Source organism: Molossus molossus, unplaced genomic scaffold (assembly GCF_014108415.1).
Source record: "Molossus molossus isolate mMolMol1 unplaced genomic scaffold, mMolMol1.p scaffold_m16_p_7, whole genome shotgun sequence".
Taxonomy (NCBI): domain Eukaryota; kingdom Metazoa; phylum Chordata; class Mammalia; order Chiroptera; family Molossidae; genus Molossus; species Molossus molossus.
In genome coordinates this window covers 84,571,828-84,585,586 of record NW_023425401.1, presented here as the reverse complement: position 1 = coordinate 84,585,586, position 13,759 = coordinate 84,571,828, and the positions used below count along the sequence as shown (strand labels likewise).

The 13,759-nt window shown below is 38.2% G+C and overlaps 1 protein-coding gene across 1 annotated transcript; it reads right to left on the bottom strand.

Moving 5' to 3' along the window:
• Nucleotides 1–450: 450 nt before the first annotated feature.
• Nucleotides 451–11,110, bottom strand: WNT16 (Wnt family member 16). The gene is made up of 4 exons (XM_036247237.1): nucleotides 10,977–11,110; nucleotides 10,544–10,785; nucleotides 8,438–8,724; nucleotides 451–1,379 (listed from the first exon to the last, which is right to left on the bottom strand). Exons 1-4 carry the CDS (start codon nucleotides 11,069–11,071, stop codon nucleotides 915–917), a joined length of 1,089 nt encoding a protein of 362 aa, XP_036103130.1. The 5' UTR covers nucleotides 11,072–11,110; the 3' UTR covers nucleotides 451–914.
• Between the last annotated feature and the right edge of the window lie 2,649 nt (nucleotides 11,111–13,759).

Here is a 13,759-nt window from a genome sequence, read left to right as displayed (position 1 = left end):
ATATCATATAACTTAAAAACTGTATTTACAAAATACAAAAGTTTTAAAAGCAAAATACTATACAAAATACTGTTTTTATACATTTAAAGGATGCTTTTCCTTATAATGTATGTGAGCCCTTTGCCTCTGATTTTTCCACATGCGTTCAGGATCCTTTCCTTGGGCAGCAATTTAGAGCTGGGTTTTTAATAATGACAACTGGTCTACAATTAAAGTACGAAGCTGAAGATCAAAGATTGCTTTATGCAATTTTTCTAGAAATTCTGATTAAAAGCCACTTAAAATCCAAATTATACATTTTACTTTGTTACATTTTGATTCATTTCTTTTGTCATTAAACCAAGCAAACACTTTTTTAGAAATATATCAATTATGAAAATTCTTTTTAATTGCCTTCCTTTTGAAATGCATAAACACCCACCATTTCTGTTAACTTTTAAACATCTGTTTCTATGCATAAACACTTAACATTTCTTCATCTAAAATACTGAGAGAATAAAGGAGATTCATGTGTACTGCTCCTTCCTGCTACTAGAGGGATCTTTTAAAAATGACTAATATTCATCCAGCGCTATAGAGTTTCATGACTGAGTTCCACAGCCAAGGATCTTAACCTGAGGATGGACCAGGTCTTCCACATGAAGTTTCTTTTCTGTTATTTCTACCTTAGGAGGCAGATTATCTTCCTTATATGCCATATATATTTCCCAAATCACCAAAATATGAACCCAAACCTTTTAGAATTCTCCCAAATCCACTTGCTCAGTGTGTGATTGGACACTGACCGGGTAAAGGGAACTCTGAGAGGGTCCCAAGATCTGGGAATTCCAAGGCGTGAGTGGAGTTCACTCACCCTGCAATGTGGCACTCTACTGTGGTCAGTAAGGAGTGCTGCCCAAGGGCGGATGGAGTGGTTACTTGCAAGTGTGGACATCAGTCATGCTTTCACACCTCCTGCAGCGAACATAGCAGCACCAGATAAACTTGCACTCACACCTTTCCACGTGTCTGACCACGTGGGTGTTGTAGCCTCGGCCACAGCAGAGGAGGTTACAGCCATCTGCACTCTCCGAGGTACGGTTGCATTCTCTGCCTTGTGTCCCCGGGATCCCTAATTTCTTATCCTCCACACAGTAATTGGGAGACTTATTCACGTAGAGTAGATCATCTTTGCGGATCGGTACTTTCCTCTGGTCTTTTTCTCTCCTGCGTATTTTCCTTTTTATTTTGTCTGAGACTTGAACACTGTTTTCATATTTATCCTTCAACAAGTGGCCGATCTTTTCAAAAGAAGACATGGTTTTCCAGCATGTTTTCACAGCACAAGAGCCAGACACTCCGTGACAGCGGCAGTCCACTGACATCAACTTGGCAACAGCCTGGAACCAACAGGAATGTGTTAAATATCACTCATACAGTGTTTTACCCAATAATAGAAGCAAGCTAACCTAATCACTTAATTTTCTGGGTCTGTTTCCTCCTGTATAAAAATGATGGTTTTGAACATAAAGGATCTTACAGATTGCTTAGGGTTCAAATGTTTTGTCCTCTTCACCCTGTAGAGCAAACCTTCCAAGTCAAATTTAAAGTTATCAGAGATTATCTGAGATAACAAAGGGAAACTACTCTTATTTCTCATCTCTTCTTTAATTTGGGGAGTGGGGGGATATTCAAGCATGTCTCCATGTTCCTAGTACTATTTAGCACCTTGCTACTCAGAGTGTGGTTCATGGACTAGCAGTGCCAGTATCACTTGTAAGAAATTCAGACTCTCAGAATCAGCATCTTAATTTTAATAAAATCCTCAGGTGACTTGTATGCACATTAAAATTTGAGAAGCACTGATATATAAGTCATAATGGACTACATCATGCATGGAAACATCTGTGGAACCTTACAAATAGCCAATGGTCAAACATTGAGATTCTGCTGTAACAGGTCGAGGTGGGGTCCAGGTAGTAGTATTTCTACAAAGCTGCTCAGATGATTCTAATGGGCATCAAGGGATGGATGTGAGACCTACTGATCGAATTGGGAGTTCTTAAGTCTGATCACTGTAAAAAAAAAAGTCAGTTACATTCATGGGGGTTGGGGGGCTTACTATCCCCTGGTCACAGGCCACATGAGAAACCCTGACTAATCAACTTTAGACAAAACAAGAAGGTGCCAGGGAGTGTAATTTTCCAGAAAATCTTTCCCCTCTTCTAAAAAACTAATTCAAAACATATGTCCTATCAGTAGCACATCCTAACATAGAAAGGAGATAATATTTGTGTAATTTTTCAGTTCTATGTGCTACGTTTAGTTTATACAGACTGAGAAATTAAATGAGATTACACCTTTCTGTAAGAGCCCACTCCTGGCACACATTAAGGTCTAAATGAATGCCCCCTTTCTCAGAAGAAGGTACAGTAAGAGTGAAGATACATTTCAAATGGGGCTAACAGTGCAAAAATAATATAGAGATTTAAAAAGTTTTAGGGCTCTAAATCTCTTACATACCAGGCTAGTCAGCACAGCTTCCTTCAATCTCCAGAGGATGGCAAAGCAGATTAATAAATTGTCAGGCTAGCTGCAGAGTTGACGTCTGTCAGCATGCTGGGTAACGTGAAAAATTGATCTATCCATTCAATAACTTGGAAAGTGTATGTGTAAGCTCACCAAAGAAAGGAAAAATCCCACAGCTTAAATTTCACTTATAGTTCTTATCAAAACTATAATATAACAGGGCTTTATACTTTGTTATTCATTTTGAACTAAACATGACATTGACATGTTTGCAGGATGTTACATTTCCTAATAAATTAATCAAAGTTTCTGAACTATCTAATGAGACAGAATATTTCAAACAATTTATAATATTTGCAACTTGAATGACAGCATATGGTATTGATTTATGCAATATTTGATACTTCTTACTGGTGTTTAAAATAATAAACAGAATAGTATTTAAACCCTGTTCTTTATAGACTATAGCACACATGCTCTTTTTAAATTCACAAAACTGTGAAGCTAATAGATATGTCTACTTCTTATTAACTCAGGCAAAAAGTACCTTTTAATGATATGAGCGCAATTTATAAAGTATGGCACCAGGCTTATTTGGTTAAATTTATGGCATATGATATTCACAAAGCCAATTCTTTAAAATGGTCAAATTAATACAATCTGCCTACTTCTGTTCAGATTTTAAGTGCCTGGAGGATTAGGAAAAAAGGGCTCAATCAATGGTAGGTAATAACAAAACAAATTACCCAAAGAAAGCGAAAAATCTAAGGATGTATTATGTGTTTAAACCTAATCGACATTCCTTATAGTCATCACCTAGTGATTTAAAGCTGCCCTTAGCTCAGATCATGACTGAAGAGCTGACTTTTTCTTTTATTAACCAGTTCAAATATCATGTATGGTGCTGCCAATTCGCAAAGCATAGCAGACAGAGTAGATGCTCATCAAATGTTTATTGGGTAATTAGTCCAGCTCACTTAAACAGTTTTAACTCATTCTCTACTGGTAACCTGAATTGGAAGGAAGTAATAAAAGCCACCTTCTTAAAACAAAAGAGTCACTGCTGGGAGGTCAATGGCACTGGAAGACCTTTATCTAATTCATCAGCCCAAGCAGTGGTAGTCCATAAGAGTGACACACTACTTTACAGATTTGAAGGATAAAGAGAGAGGCTGATTTTCAAATTCAGTGATATAACCTGCTGGATTTGCATCAACATTTTGGGAGGATTTTTCTGTCAAAGAAAACTAGCCCTGTTCAATATCTGGAGTTAACTATAACTTTTCAGAAGTAGCATTGTAAAGAACTGGTATTTTATTACCTTTTAATTCTATTTCTTTTTTGTCCCTAATAATAATTATTTAAAAAAGTGTTTTTATCTTACATACATATATTTTAGTATAGAAAGAAAAATAATCTTCAAGGAGAAGAATTCCAATAACTTGACATGCAATTTAAATTATCGTATCCCCATAATACTCCAAGGAAGAAACTTGGACAATAGGGATTAAAATAAAGCAATATAATCACCACTACAAGAACTTGATGAAGTGCAGAATTCAAGGGTAGATACACACACACACACACACACACACACACACACACACACTATAGAGTTTAGTGCTCCTCAAAGCACATTTTCATAAATTATTTTACTTAATTTAGTTTTATAGGAAGAAATGTAGGGTGTTACAAACGTATTTATTATTCCAATTTTACAGAAAAATAAACAGCGTGGCTAAGACATTTGTCATACATAAGGAAAGTTTGTTGATACATGATATAAAATCTTTATATGAAACTGAATAATTTTAGTAGAAGAGAGAAAAATATAAGTGAAAAATGCAAGTATATTTAATAAAATTGCATGAACACTTCAAAGAATATATTTTGGGGATTTTCAACTAGGATTCTTAATTAATGTTAAATAGCTATTCTGCACTGCAATGATAGCATAGGCATTTTGGGGAGAACGGGAAAAGTAAGAGAGTAGCAATTGAATGAGTTGTGTGTGGTTATGAGAAAATTCCTTTCTCTACTCTAGTTGAGTTGTTAAGGTTTATAACGATATTAACAGAGGAATGTTTTGTTAACTATTGCAAACAGATGTGCGCATTTCGGTGGAATATTTTTAAACTATGGGAGAGCAATTAGGAAGGGAACATTTAATCTACTGGGCTCCTTTGTGTTAAGTTTTGGTTTGATGCATTTCTAATGAAGTGAAATACAAAAGACGTATCATTAGTGCTTAAAGGTAAAGATAGAACCTGTCTGAGAAGTGCTCCAAGGAGTGATTGGTTCCACAATTTTGACTCAGGTAACGCAGCAGGCTGTGATTGTTTTCCAGTATACTGCTCTATCCAAACTTCACAGAAATGACTAAAAATGTTGTGAAACATTTTGTGATGATCATTTCATTTTGTCAACTATCAGATGATTTGTTTAAGTTCTTATGAAAACTGTGACATAAGATTGGATGGGTAGATGTAGAATTCATATTCCTCTGACCCATTTCGTGCCATTTAGTCCAAAAATATATTTAAATCTGCTGAAAAGCAAAGCACTTATATGTTCTTCAAGTACTTATAAATATTCTTGAAACAGGTCAATGAAAATTTGGGGTTGGGCCCTTCCCACTTTTTTGAGTTAGTCATCATAAAACAAATTATGGGGTAGGGATACTTAAAAGTTTATGAGGTGGACATGGGAAGAATGGAAATATTTTAAGCACACCAAAAGAAATACCCATAAATATTCCAAGTCACATTATTCCCAGAAGTTCTGCCCCTGGAAGACATCACATCATTCTGTTAGCCAATCACCATTCAGCAACATTATTCTTGGAGTCATAACTTTAGGAATGGTGTCAGAAACCAAGTGGGAATTTAAGGTCAGCGGTTAGAAAATCATCTATCCTGCTCACAACACTACTAAGCGCCAGTACCCACATTTCTCTGAACGCTTTTCGACATTTGGAGTTGGGGATTTTGAGACTAGAAAAATCAACTCAATTGAATGCAGACCTTGAACTTCACTCAGAATATGCCTATTAACTTAAAATCCTATTTGCCAATATTGAAAATGGAGTTGATTGTTCTTCCATGTTAGATAGATAATAATCTGGAAACCTGGTCGGTTTGTTGTTGTGGTGGTGGTGGTTTTAATTTTTTTGGCCATCAAAAGAAAGAAAAATACAAAAAAATGCTTTGAATTGTAATACTTCATGAGAAACGACCAATAAAAACATCAGTGTAGTACCCTAAAAATATCTAGGTAATAATTTTTAATATTTAAAGTTTCTACCTAGACCAGTGATTTTCAACCTTTTTCATCTCATGGCACACATAATTTAATTACCACATTTCTGTGGTACATAAAAAAATATATTGTTTTGTCTGTCTGGCAAAAAAAAAATAGGTATAATTTTGATTCATTCATACCAGACAACTATTGTGTTGGCTGTTGTCAATTTTCTTTTTTAATCCTCACCGGAGGATATTTTTACGTTTATCTTCAGACAGAGTGGGAGGGAGAGAGAAAGAGAGAGAAACATCGTTGTGAGGGAGACACATCGATTGGTTGCCACCTGCACGGCCCTGGAGCTGGAGACGAACCGCAACCAAGGTACGTGCCCTTGGCAGGAAATGAACCCAGGACTCCCTGGTCTGCAGGCCGACACTCTAACCTCTGAGCCAAGCTGGCCAGGGTGGCTGTTGTCATTTTTTTATTTGACAATCTATGGGAAAATAAGTCAGTGCCCCTGACATTAAATAGTCAGGTATTGCATGTTTTAAAAATTCTTACAGCACATTGCTTGAAAATCATTGATCTAGAATAATGTGAAAAAATTTTTAATAGAGAAAGTTGAAGTTTACATAAAATGTCTATAATTGTATTGGCTGAATTATTTTCTACATAATGAGAATAATAGCAAAAACCTAGGGAATGTGAGGAGATGGATTTTTTTCTGCCAACAAAGGATTAAATTGATGTTGAATAGTTGTATGTATTTAATAAAATTAGAATATAAATAATAAATTAATATCCAAGTTAATAGTTACAAAGGCAAATATTGTTACATAATTTAAAAATTCACATAAGATGCAATAAAACTAAATAGCTGCCTAATATTGCTAGTAAAATACATTTTAGAAGACTTTAAGACATTTCATAAGTTCAGGGATGACTTCATTCAAGAGAATCATAATATGAACTTCTGAGTTTTGTTTCCTAGTTAAAGTTTTAAAAATCCCTAACAAATTGTTTGAAGAATGACTAAAGAACATTTAAGGTTTAAATTAATAATAAATATTTATTTGTTTTCTTATTTTAAAAACATATTAATTTGTCTTACCTTGATGCTTTTTTCTCGATTAACTCATTTTAAAGAACATGTGTTAATTACATTTACCCTCTTTTATATTACTATATTAGAAATAATAAAAAATTTCTTTGTTGGATAATATTTAAATTGCAGCAAAAACTAATTAGCTTAATTTTTTAAATGAAAAACTTTAAGGAAAATATACATATGCATAACTATGGTGTTAAGCAAGAGTTCCTTTAAAATTTTCTCAACAAAAATTCCTATTTTGCAATTTTTAATTGACTATTCAAATTGAAATGAAAATTCAAAATTGAATTTGATGCCTTATGATGATATATTTATTGAGCTTTCTGTTTTTATATTTTAAACCAAAGTGGTTAAGTAAAGAAAACTGGCTGAAACTTGCAACTGTTCTAATTGGGTTCCATTTATTAACTTTCCAAAAATGTAAAACAAATGCAACATATACTTTAAATAGGTGTGAGAGATACTGAAACTTGTTTTACTTTATTTCAGGAAAATGTGGCAGATTGCAATGACTACTTTGGGACTTTTACAGGTTACTGAGTATTTACAATAATACATGATAGTGTTGACATTCCTGTCTGGAAAAGAGTATTATAAGATAGAAAATATATATTCATAAAAAAAAAGTTTTGGTTGTTTTAGTAAAGTCACTATGAATTACCAAGTAATTCAACTATGGTGTAGAACTCAAATATTATTGTCAATATTTATTAAGGTAAATACATAAAAGTTAAATTAAACTATACATTTATTCCATTTTAACAAAACTCATATAAAAAGTGGTTAATTAAATGGTGGTACTTCAAATTTTTTTCCTGCTGAATCGTTAATATATCTATATTAAAAATATCCATATATTTAATAAATCTATATCTTTACATGTGTCTGTATTTATCAATTTTATTGTGGAGCTACATAAATTTAAATAAAATAACTATGTTCTTTAAAAAACTTTGTTTTACAAAAAATATTAGTTAAATATTGTGTATTCCAGATGTATTCAAGAATATTTGTTTGAGAAAGTAAGGAAAAACTGATAACATGTCTAGGAGGCATTGTCCACTAAAAATAGATGTAAAAAAATAATAAAAGTCCATTGAGCAATGAAATTTGATCCAATCCCATTAGAAAGACAAATACTGTAGATCTTACTCAGGCTCTGCCGCTAACCAGCTAAGGGAGTGGAACCAAAGAACCCAACAGGCACTTGTACATCTCTGATTTTACAATTATCGTTTCAGGTATACCAAGTATACAATCACACACATATTCTATAACAAGATTGCACTCATGTTAAATGGAAAATTTAAACTACAACAATGTGGTCAGTACAGGCTCATGAAAGAAAAACATATATAAACTTGCAGTTATACATATATAACACACATATTATATACATATATACATATGTATATGTATGTATATATACATAATATATATACATGTATACATATATATTTCTTAGACTGCAAATATGGTTTGTTTTTAAACCATTTGAACAGATTTATGCACAAATATAATCCTTATATTATTTACCTAAAAACACTGAATTTGATTCCATTTTATAATACATACCTGCCTTCCAGCTTCATTGTTATGAAGGTTCATTGCTAACAGTACTTTGCTTTCTTTTCCCGTGGTGTTTCTGATAGGGAAATCCAGAAATTTTCTGCTGAACCACATGCCATACTGGACATCATCGGAACAGCCCCCCCAGTGCCATCCTTCACTCGCTGAGCCACCATTCTGCAAGGTAGTGTCACAGGAACACTCCGTCATGTTGCCTGCACTGCACGACCTGGTCACAGAATGCACCAGGCCTGCAGCCATTACGGCATAAATAAATGCTGTTTCCTTGGTGCCTAGAATAAAACGTAAATTGCTAAATGAAAGAGCCATACCACTCTCTGTTTATGTTCATAATAGAGCCTCCTACTCATCCTCTTGTCAGAGAAGCAATTTTTAAATTGTTTACAGTGCGTGAGTACATATCGAGAAAGGATGATTTTCTATTGTTCTAGTATTTTAAGAAAGCAGCATTAATTTTGAGCTTCCTTCTTGGTTGTGACATGTTGAACATCATTGTTCTCATACCTAAAAATATCTAAAATATGAAGTGTATGTCAGCACTTAGCTCAGTGTTTAATAGACAATAAAAGCTCAATAAATGCATGCCAAATTTAAATCCTTTGCGTGGATACCGTAAATGGTACAATGCCCCCAAGAGTCCAGATTATTTTTCTTTTCAAATTTAAAATGTGTTCTCACAAAACACAAGCTGAAAAATTTGTGCAGTTTTTGTTCAAATAAATAATACCTATAAGAAAGCAAATTAAAATTAAACCAAAAAGAAACAGTAGATAAAGTATACAGTTTAGTTTCACATTAAAGACTTTTATTTTAGGATATCGTGAAAAACAATCCTGATATTAACATGTAACCATTATATATATATTTATATAGTCTAGCTAATCTTTTTACAATCTTAAAGATAACTGAAATGTCACCAACAGAAAAAATTGTTACGGCAAATTATTGAATATGTATTTAGCACACCTGCAATCGTGTTTGAGCTAAAATCTTTGAAAATTAAAGGCCCATTAAAGCTTAAATAATATGGACGAGAAGAGACTCCGGAGGTGACTGTTTTTTCTTTTGAGATGTTTAGATTGGGTTAGAAACAATTACACGCCCGTTGTCCAATAAACCTTTTCAACAGCTGATGTCTCTGTATTTCAGGAACTGTGAAGAACACACTTTTATTTTGTATTTATTTATTTTATTTTTTCTTTCTTTTTCCCTGTAGGGGGTCAGGGCTCCTCCGGAAGGGTGTGCCGGCCAGAACGCAGCAGGGCCAAGGCCAGGCTTTGGCGGCTGTGTGTATAGGAACCGGGTAGGGAAGGGTCAAAGGTGGTGGGAGAACGGAAATGAATGTGAAAAACAACGAATCTTTCAGCGCCTAGGTCCTAAAATTCTTTGGATCTGCTAATATTCCTGGAACAACCCTGGTTCCCTCATTCTTTATCCTTACCGAGTCACCAGGCACGTGGAAGTGGAACTTTGTTTTATTGCAGCTTCCCGCCCCTCGGATGAGCGCAGAGGAGGGGAGAGAGACGGAAAAGAACGGAGGGTGAGCAAAGTGGTCGTGCTCGGGTTAGCTGCATATTGGGTTGTCCAGGACAATACCTTTTAAAAATCACCATTAATTCGTCTACCCGGTGCTCCAAGGAGCCAAGAAACGTGGGGCTTCGCTGCAATTAGCCACTTGTCCCGGGCTCGGTTGCGCTGCGGAGCTGCTTAAATCAAAGCAGATGCAGCAGCAGCATTCCCTGCTGCCAACATCATGTTTCTCCAGCTGGTCACCCACGTAGGGGGGCGCTACGGGTCCGAGGGGTCGGCGGCGTGGAGTGTCAAAGTTTTTCCTCAACTCCAGCCCGGCACAGTGGGTAGGAGGAAGAACTCAGCTCCAAGCGTCGGATTCGACCTGGGAAGTCACCCCCTCCAGGACCGCACCTGCACCCGGGGTCTGGCTTCCGTCGCTCCCAATTCCCGTCCACGAAAGGACCTCTTTTGGGATTTAGAGCGCGACGGGGCCACGCAAGTACTATCTATTTTAACTACAGGAATTGGAAGCGTTGTCGCCCTCCATCCCGCGCCAGCCGCGAGGGTCCCCGGACTCACCGCTGCTCAGTTCGTAGCCAAAGAGCGGGCTGGTGCCCGGCGGGGCGGCGGCAGCGACCTGGCAGTTCCATCTCTCGTGTCTGAACTGACTTCTGCACTCCTGAATGCCCAGACGGGCGCCCTCTCGGATGCTGGGCAGCAGGTACGGTTTCCTCTTGCACAGCTCCTTCTGGCGGCTGTTCAGAGGCAAGTTGGCGCAGCCCAGTTTCTCCGGAACCCCAAAGGAGGCGATGCCCAACCACCTGTAAGATACGGCCGCTCCGAACGTATGTCGCCCGCCTGCTCTCGTCCCCAATCCCAGATATTTTCCTCAAAATTAGGTCACTCGCCTTAGGGTCACCACCCTTACTCCCCCGCCTTAGCTGAAAGTTTCCTGAGACTGGGTACCCCATTTGTCACATACCCCGTGCGTCCCCGCTGTCCCCATACTCACATCCAGTTTCCTTGAGCTCCGCAAGGGAATAGCACGAGCAGGGCTGCCCACAGCGCGCACAGGCGGGACAGTCCCAGGAGCGCCGCTCTGTTCATGGCCCCCGCATGGATTCCCGCCACTCCAGACAACCCCTCTTCTGCCCTACGCGCTCAGAGGCCCGCTAGGCCAGAGGTCAGCTCCCCAGCACCAAGTTTTCCCTCTCCCTGTCCGTCCCTGCAGACAACATAAAAAGAAAGCCAGCAGGGATAGGGGCTCTCAGCAGCCTCCCCTCACTTGCAAGGAGCAGTGTGAAGAGGTGGAGAAAATTGCTTGAGGCTCTCCTCCCGCGCGCAGCTGGGGATGTGCAGGAGATGCGAGAGCTTCCCTGCATTCCAAGGTGAGAAACGTCTGTTGATGTAGTTCTGTCTCCATCGCCCCCGGCCTCTCCTCCCATCTCCTCCCACTGGCCGCGCCTAGAGTCTGATTGGCCCAGCCGCCGCCCCGCACTCACCATCGACCTCAGGCTCCCATTGGCCCAGAGTGGGCTCCGCAGGGGGCGCTCGGGCCCGCAGCTATCCCGCCGCGCGTCCAGACCCCGGTGTGTTCATGACCTTTCCTCCGGTCTCCAGAGCGGGTCTCTGCGGGAGGGTAGTAAATTCAACCGGAGACTGATAGGGGCGCTTCTGTCTCAACAACCCTGGGTGGAGGCGTGAATCGAATGGGAGATGTTTGAGTTCCACCCACCCTAGTTGCATTTGGATTAATTACCCTCTGGGTGGAGTGGCTGGAAAATCTCACTGTCCCCGTTTCTTTCCTCTCCTTCACCTCACAGGAGAATAATCTTTTTGAGTCAGAGTTGGTACCAAACAAGTTGACCTTTCAACAGCCTGCGTGAGGTCTCAATGCTTCAGGAAGCTTTAGAGGAAGGGTGAAATGTCAGTCTGGAGACCATCATCTGTGCAAACTTTCATTTTTAGCTCCAACCTAGCATATAACCTACTATATTAAATCGTGTTGTGTGATTTCCTTTACCCAGTTTGTCTTTCATTCTTCATCCTTGAGAGCACAGTCAGAAAATGGAGCACGGAGAAAGAATGAGTGTGAGAACTCTCTGGAGAGTTCTAGAACAGAGGGGAACTGTGTCTTTACTCCTTTCTTCATTCCACATTATGGCTCTCATGGAGACTTTAGTCATGGGTACAACTGAAGACAGATTTTAAAAACATAATTATTAAACACCTACCGTGTGGCCAGTAAATACTGTGGGAAATGATAAAGACAAGATCCCTTCCTTGGAGTACACAAACCAGCCGTGGGGAGAAGTCTAAAACAAAATAATTTGAGATTATTGGTAAAGAAGAGAATGGAATCCAGCCAGGTCCTTGTTGGAGTCAAAGAGAGTTCAAAAACAGAGTGTTATGGTGCCTGAAGTTTAGAAGGTTGGTTAACCAGTGTTCTGCAATCTCTGGGAAAACTCTGAAGGCAAGTGGGACATTGTTAGCTGTGGTATCGGAAAGCCCTGTCTCACCTAGTTGGTGACAGGAAATGTTTTGGAGTCCTTAGAGGACTTATGAAATGTTTGTAAATTCTCAGGTGGACAGACTAGCTTAGTAGATGCCAAAATCCAGATTTATGCAAATAAAAGATCTTCTTACTTGCTTTATCCTCAAATAAAGGATTTAATTAGCTGCATATCTCCTATATCAGCCCAGAGCAATAAAAGCTCACTGAAATTCCTACCCTATCCCCTTTATTCAACAAATATTTATTGAGTGAACACCATGTACTAGTAAGCCACATGGTAATTTTTAGAGAGTCAAGTTGATGATAGGGTGTAGTTACTGATCCAGAATTATTTTGGCGATTGGCTAGTGGCCTCTCTGCAACTCAGAGCCTTCATCCAAGCCCACTTTATTCTGTGAGCTTCTCCAGGAGGGGTCCTGAAGCATTTATTGCTGTACCCCGGCCTTTGGGCCCAGTACAAGAGATCCTAGTTTTGAACATAGTTTATTGAGTGAATTAACATGATGAGGACATTCTGAACAGATATCTAAGTGGCCTAAATGATGAAACTAGTGGACAGGAGGAGGGAAGAAAAAGCAACCTCAGGACTGGGTGAGTAGAGAACATTAATACTCTAGGCTGATTTTAGTGGTATATGTTTTAAGGAAGTTGTTGAGTTGTTTGTTTTATTTTAATTGAAAAAATATATATTGAGCCTCTATTATGAATTAAGAAGTGGGGAATAAAATTGACTTAAATGGTAGAAGATTTCACAGCCTTGTTGAAAAGACAGAAATTGAGCGGGCAACTACAATACAGTGTGATAAATGGGGGAAGTATAGAGTGCTCCTTCCCCTCCCCTCCCCCTCCCCCTTCTTCTCCCCTTTCCCTCCTCCCCCTTTCCTTCTTCTCTCTCTCTCTCTCTCTCTCTCTTTCTCTCTCTCTCTCTCTCTCATTATAGATAAGGAAATGAATTTGGAGAGATTAAGAAACTTGCTCAAGGTCACTCAGCTAGTTAGTAGTAGAGTAAAAAAATCTTATTTTAGAGGTTTTATTCTTTTCACCATAATGTACTGCTGCATCACCTGAGTCAAATTATTTTTTATTTTCTAATCAAATTCTTTATCACTGGGCCTCAGGGTCTAAATTTCTCTTTTGTATCTCATAGTTCTTCACAACACAGTTCACAGATTATCTCCATCAGAGTTCTGTTGACTGATAATAAACCAAAACCATATATTTTGCATTGAAATATATATATATATATATATATATATATATAGAGAGAGAGAGAGAGAGAG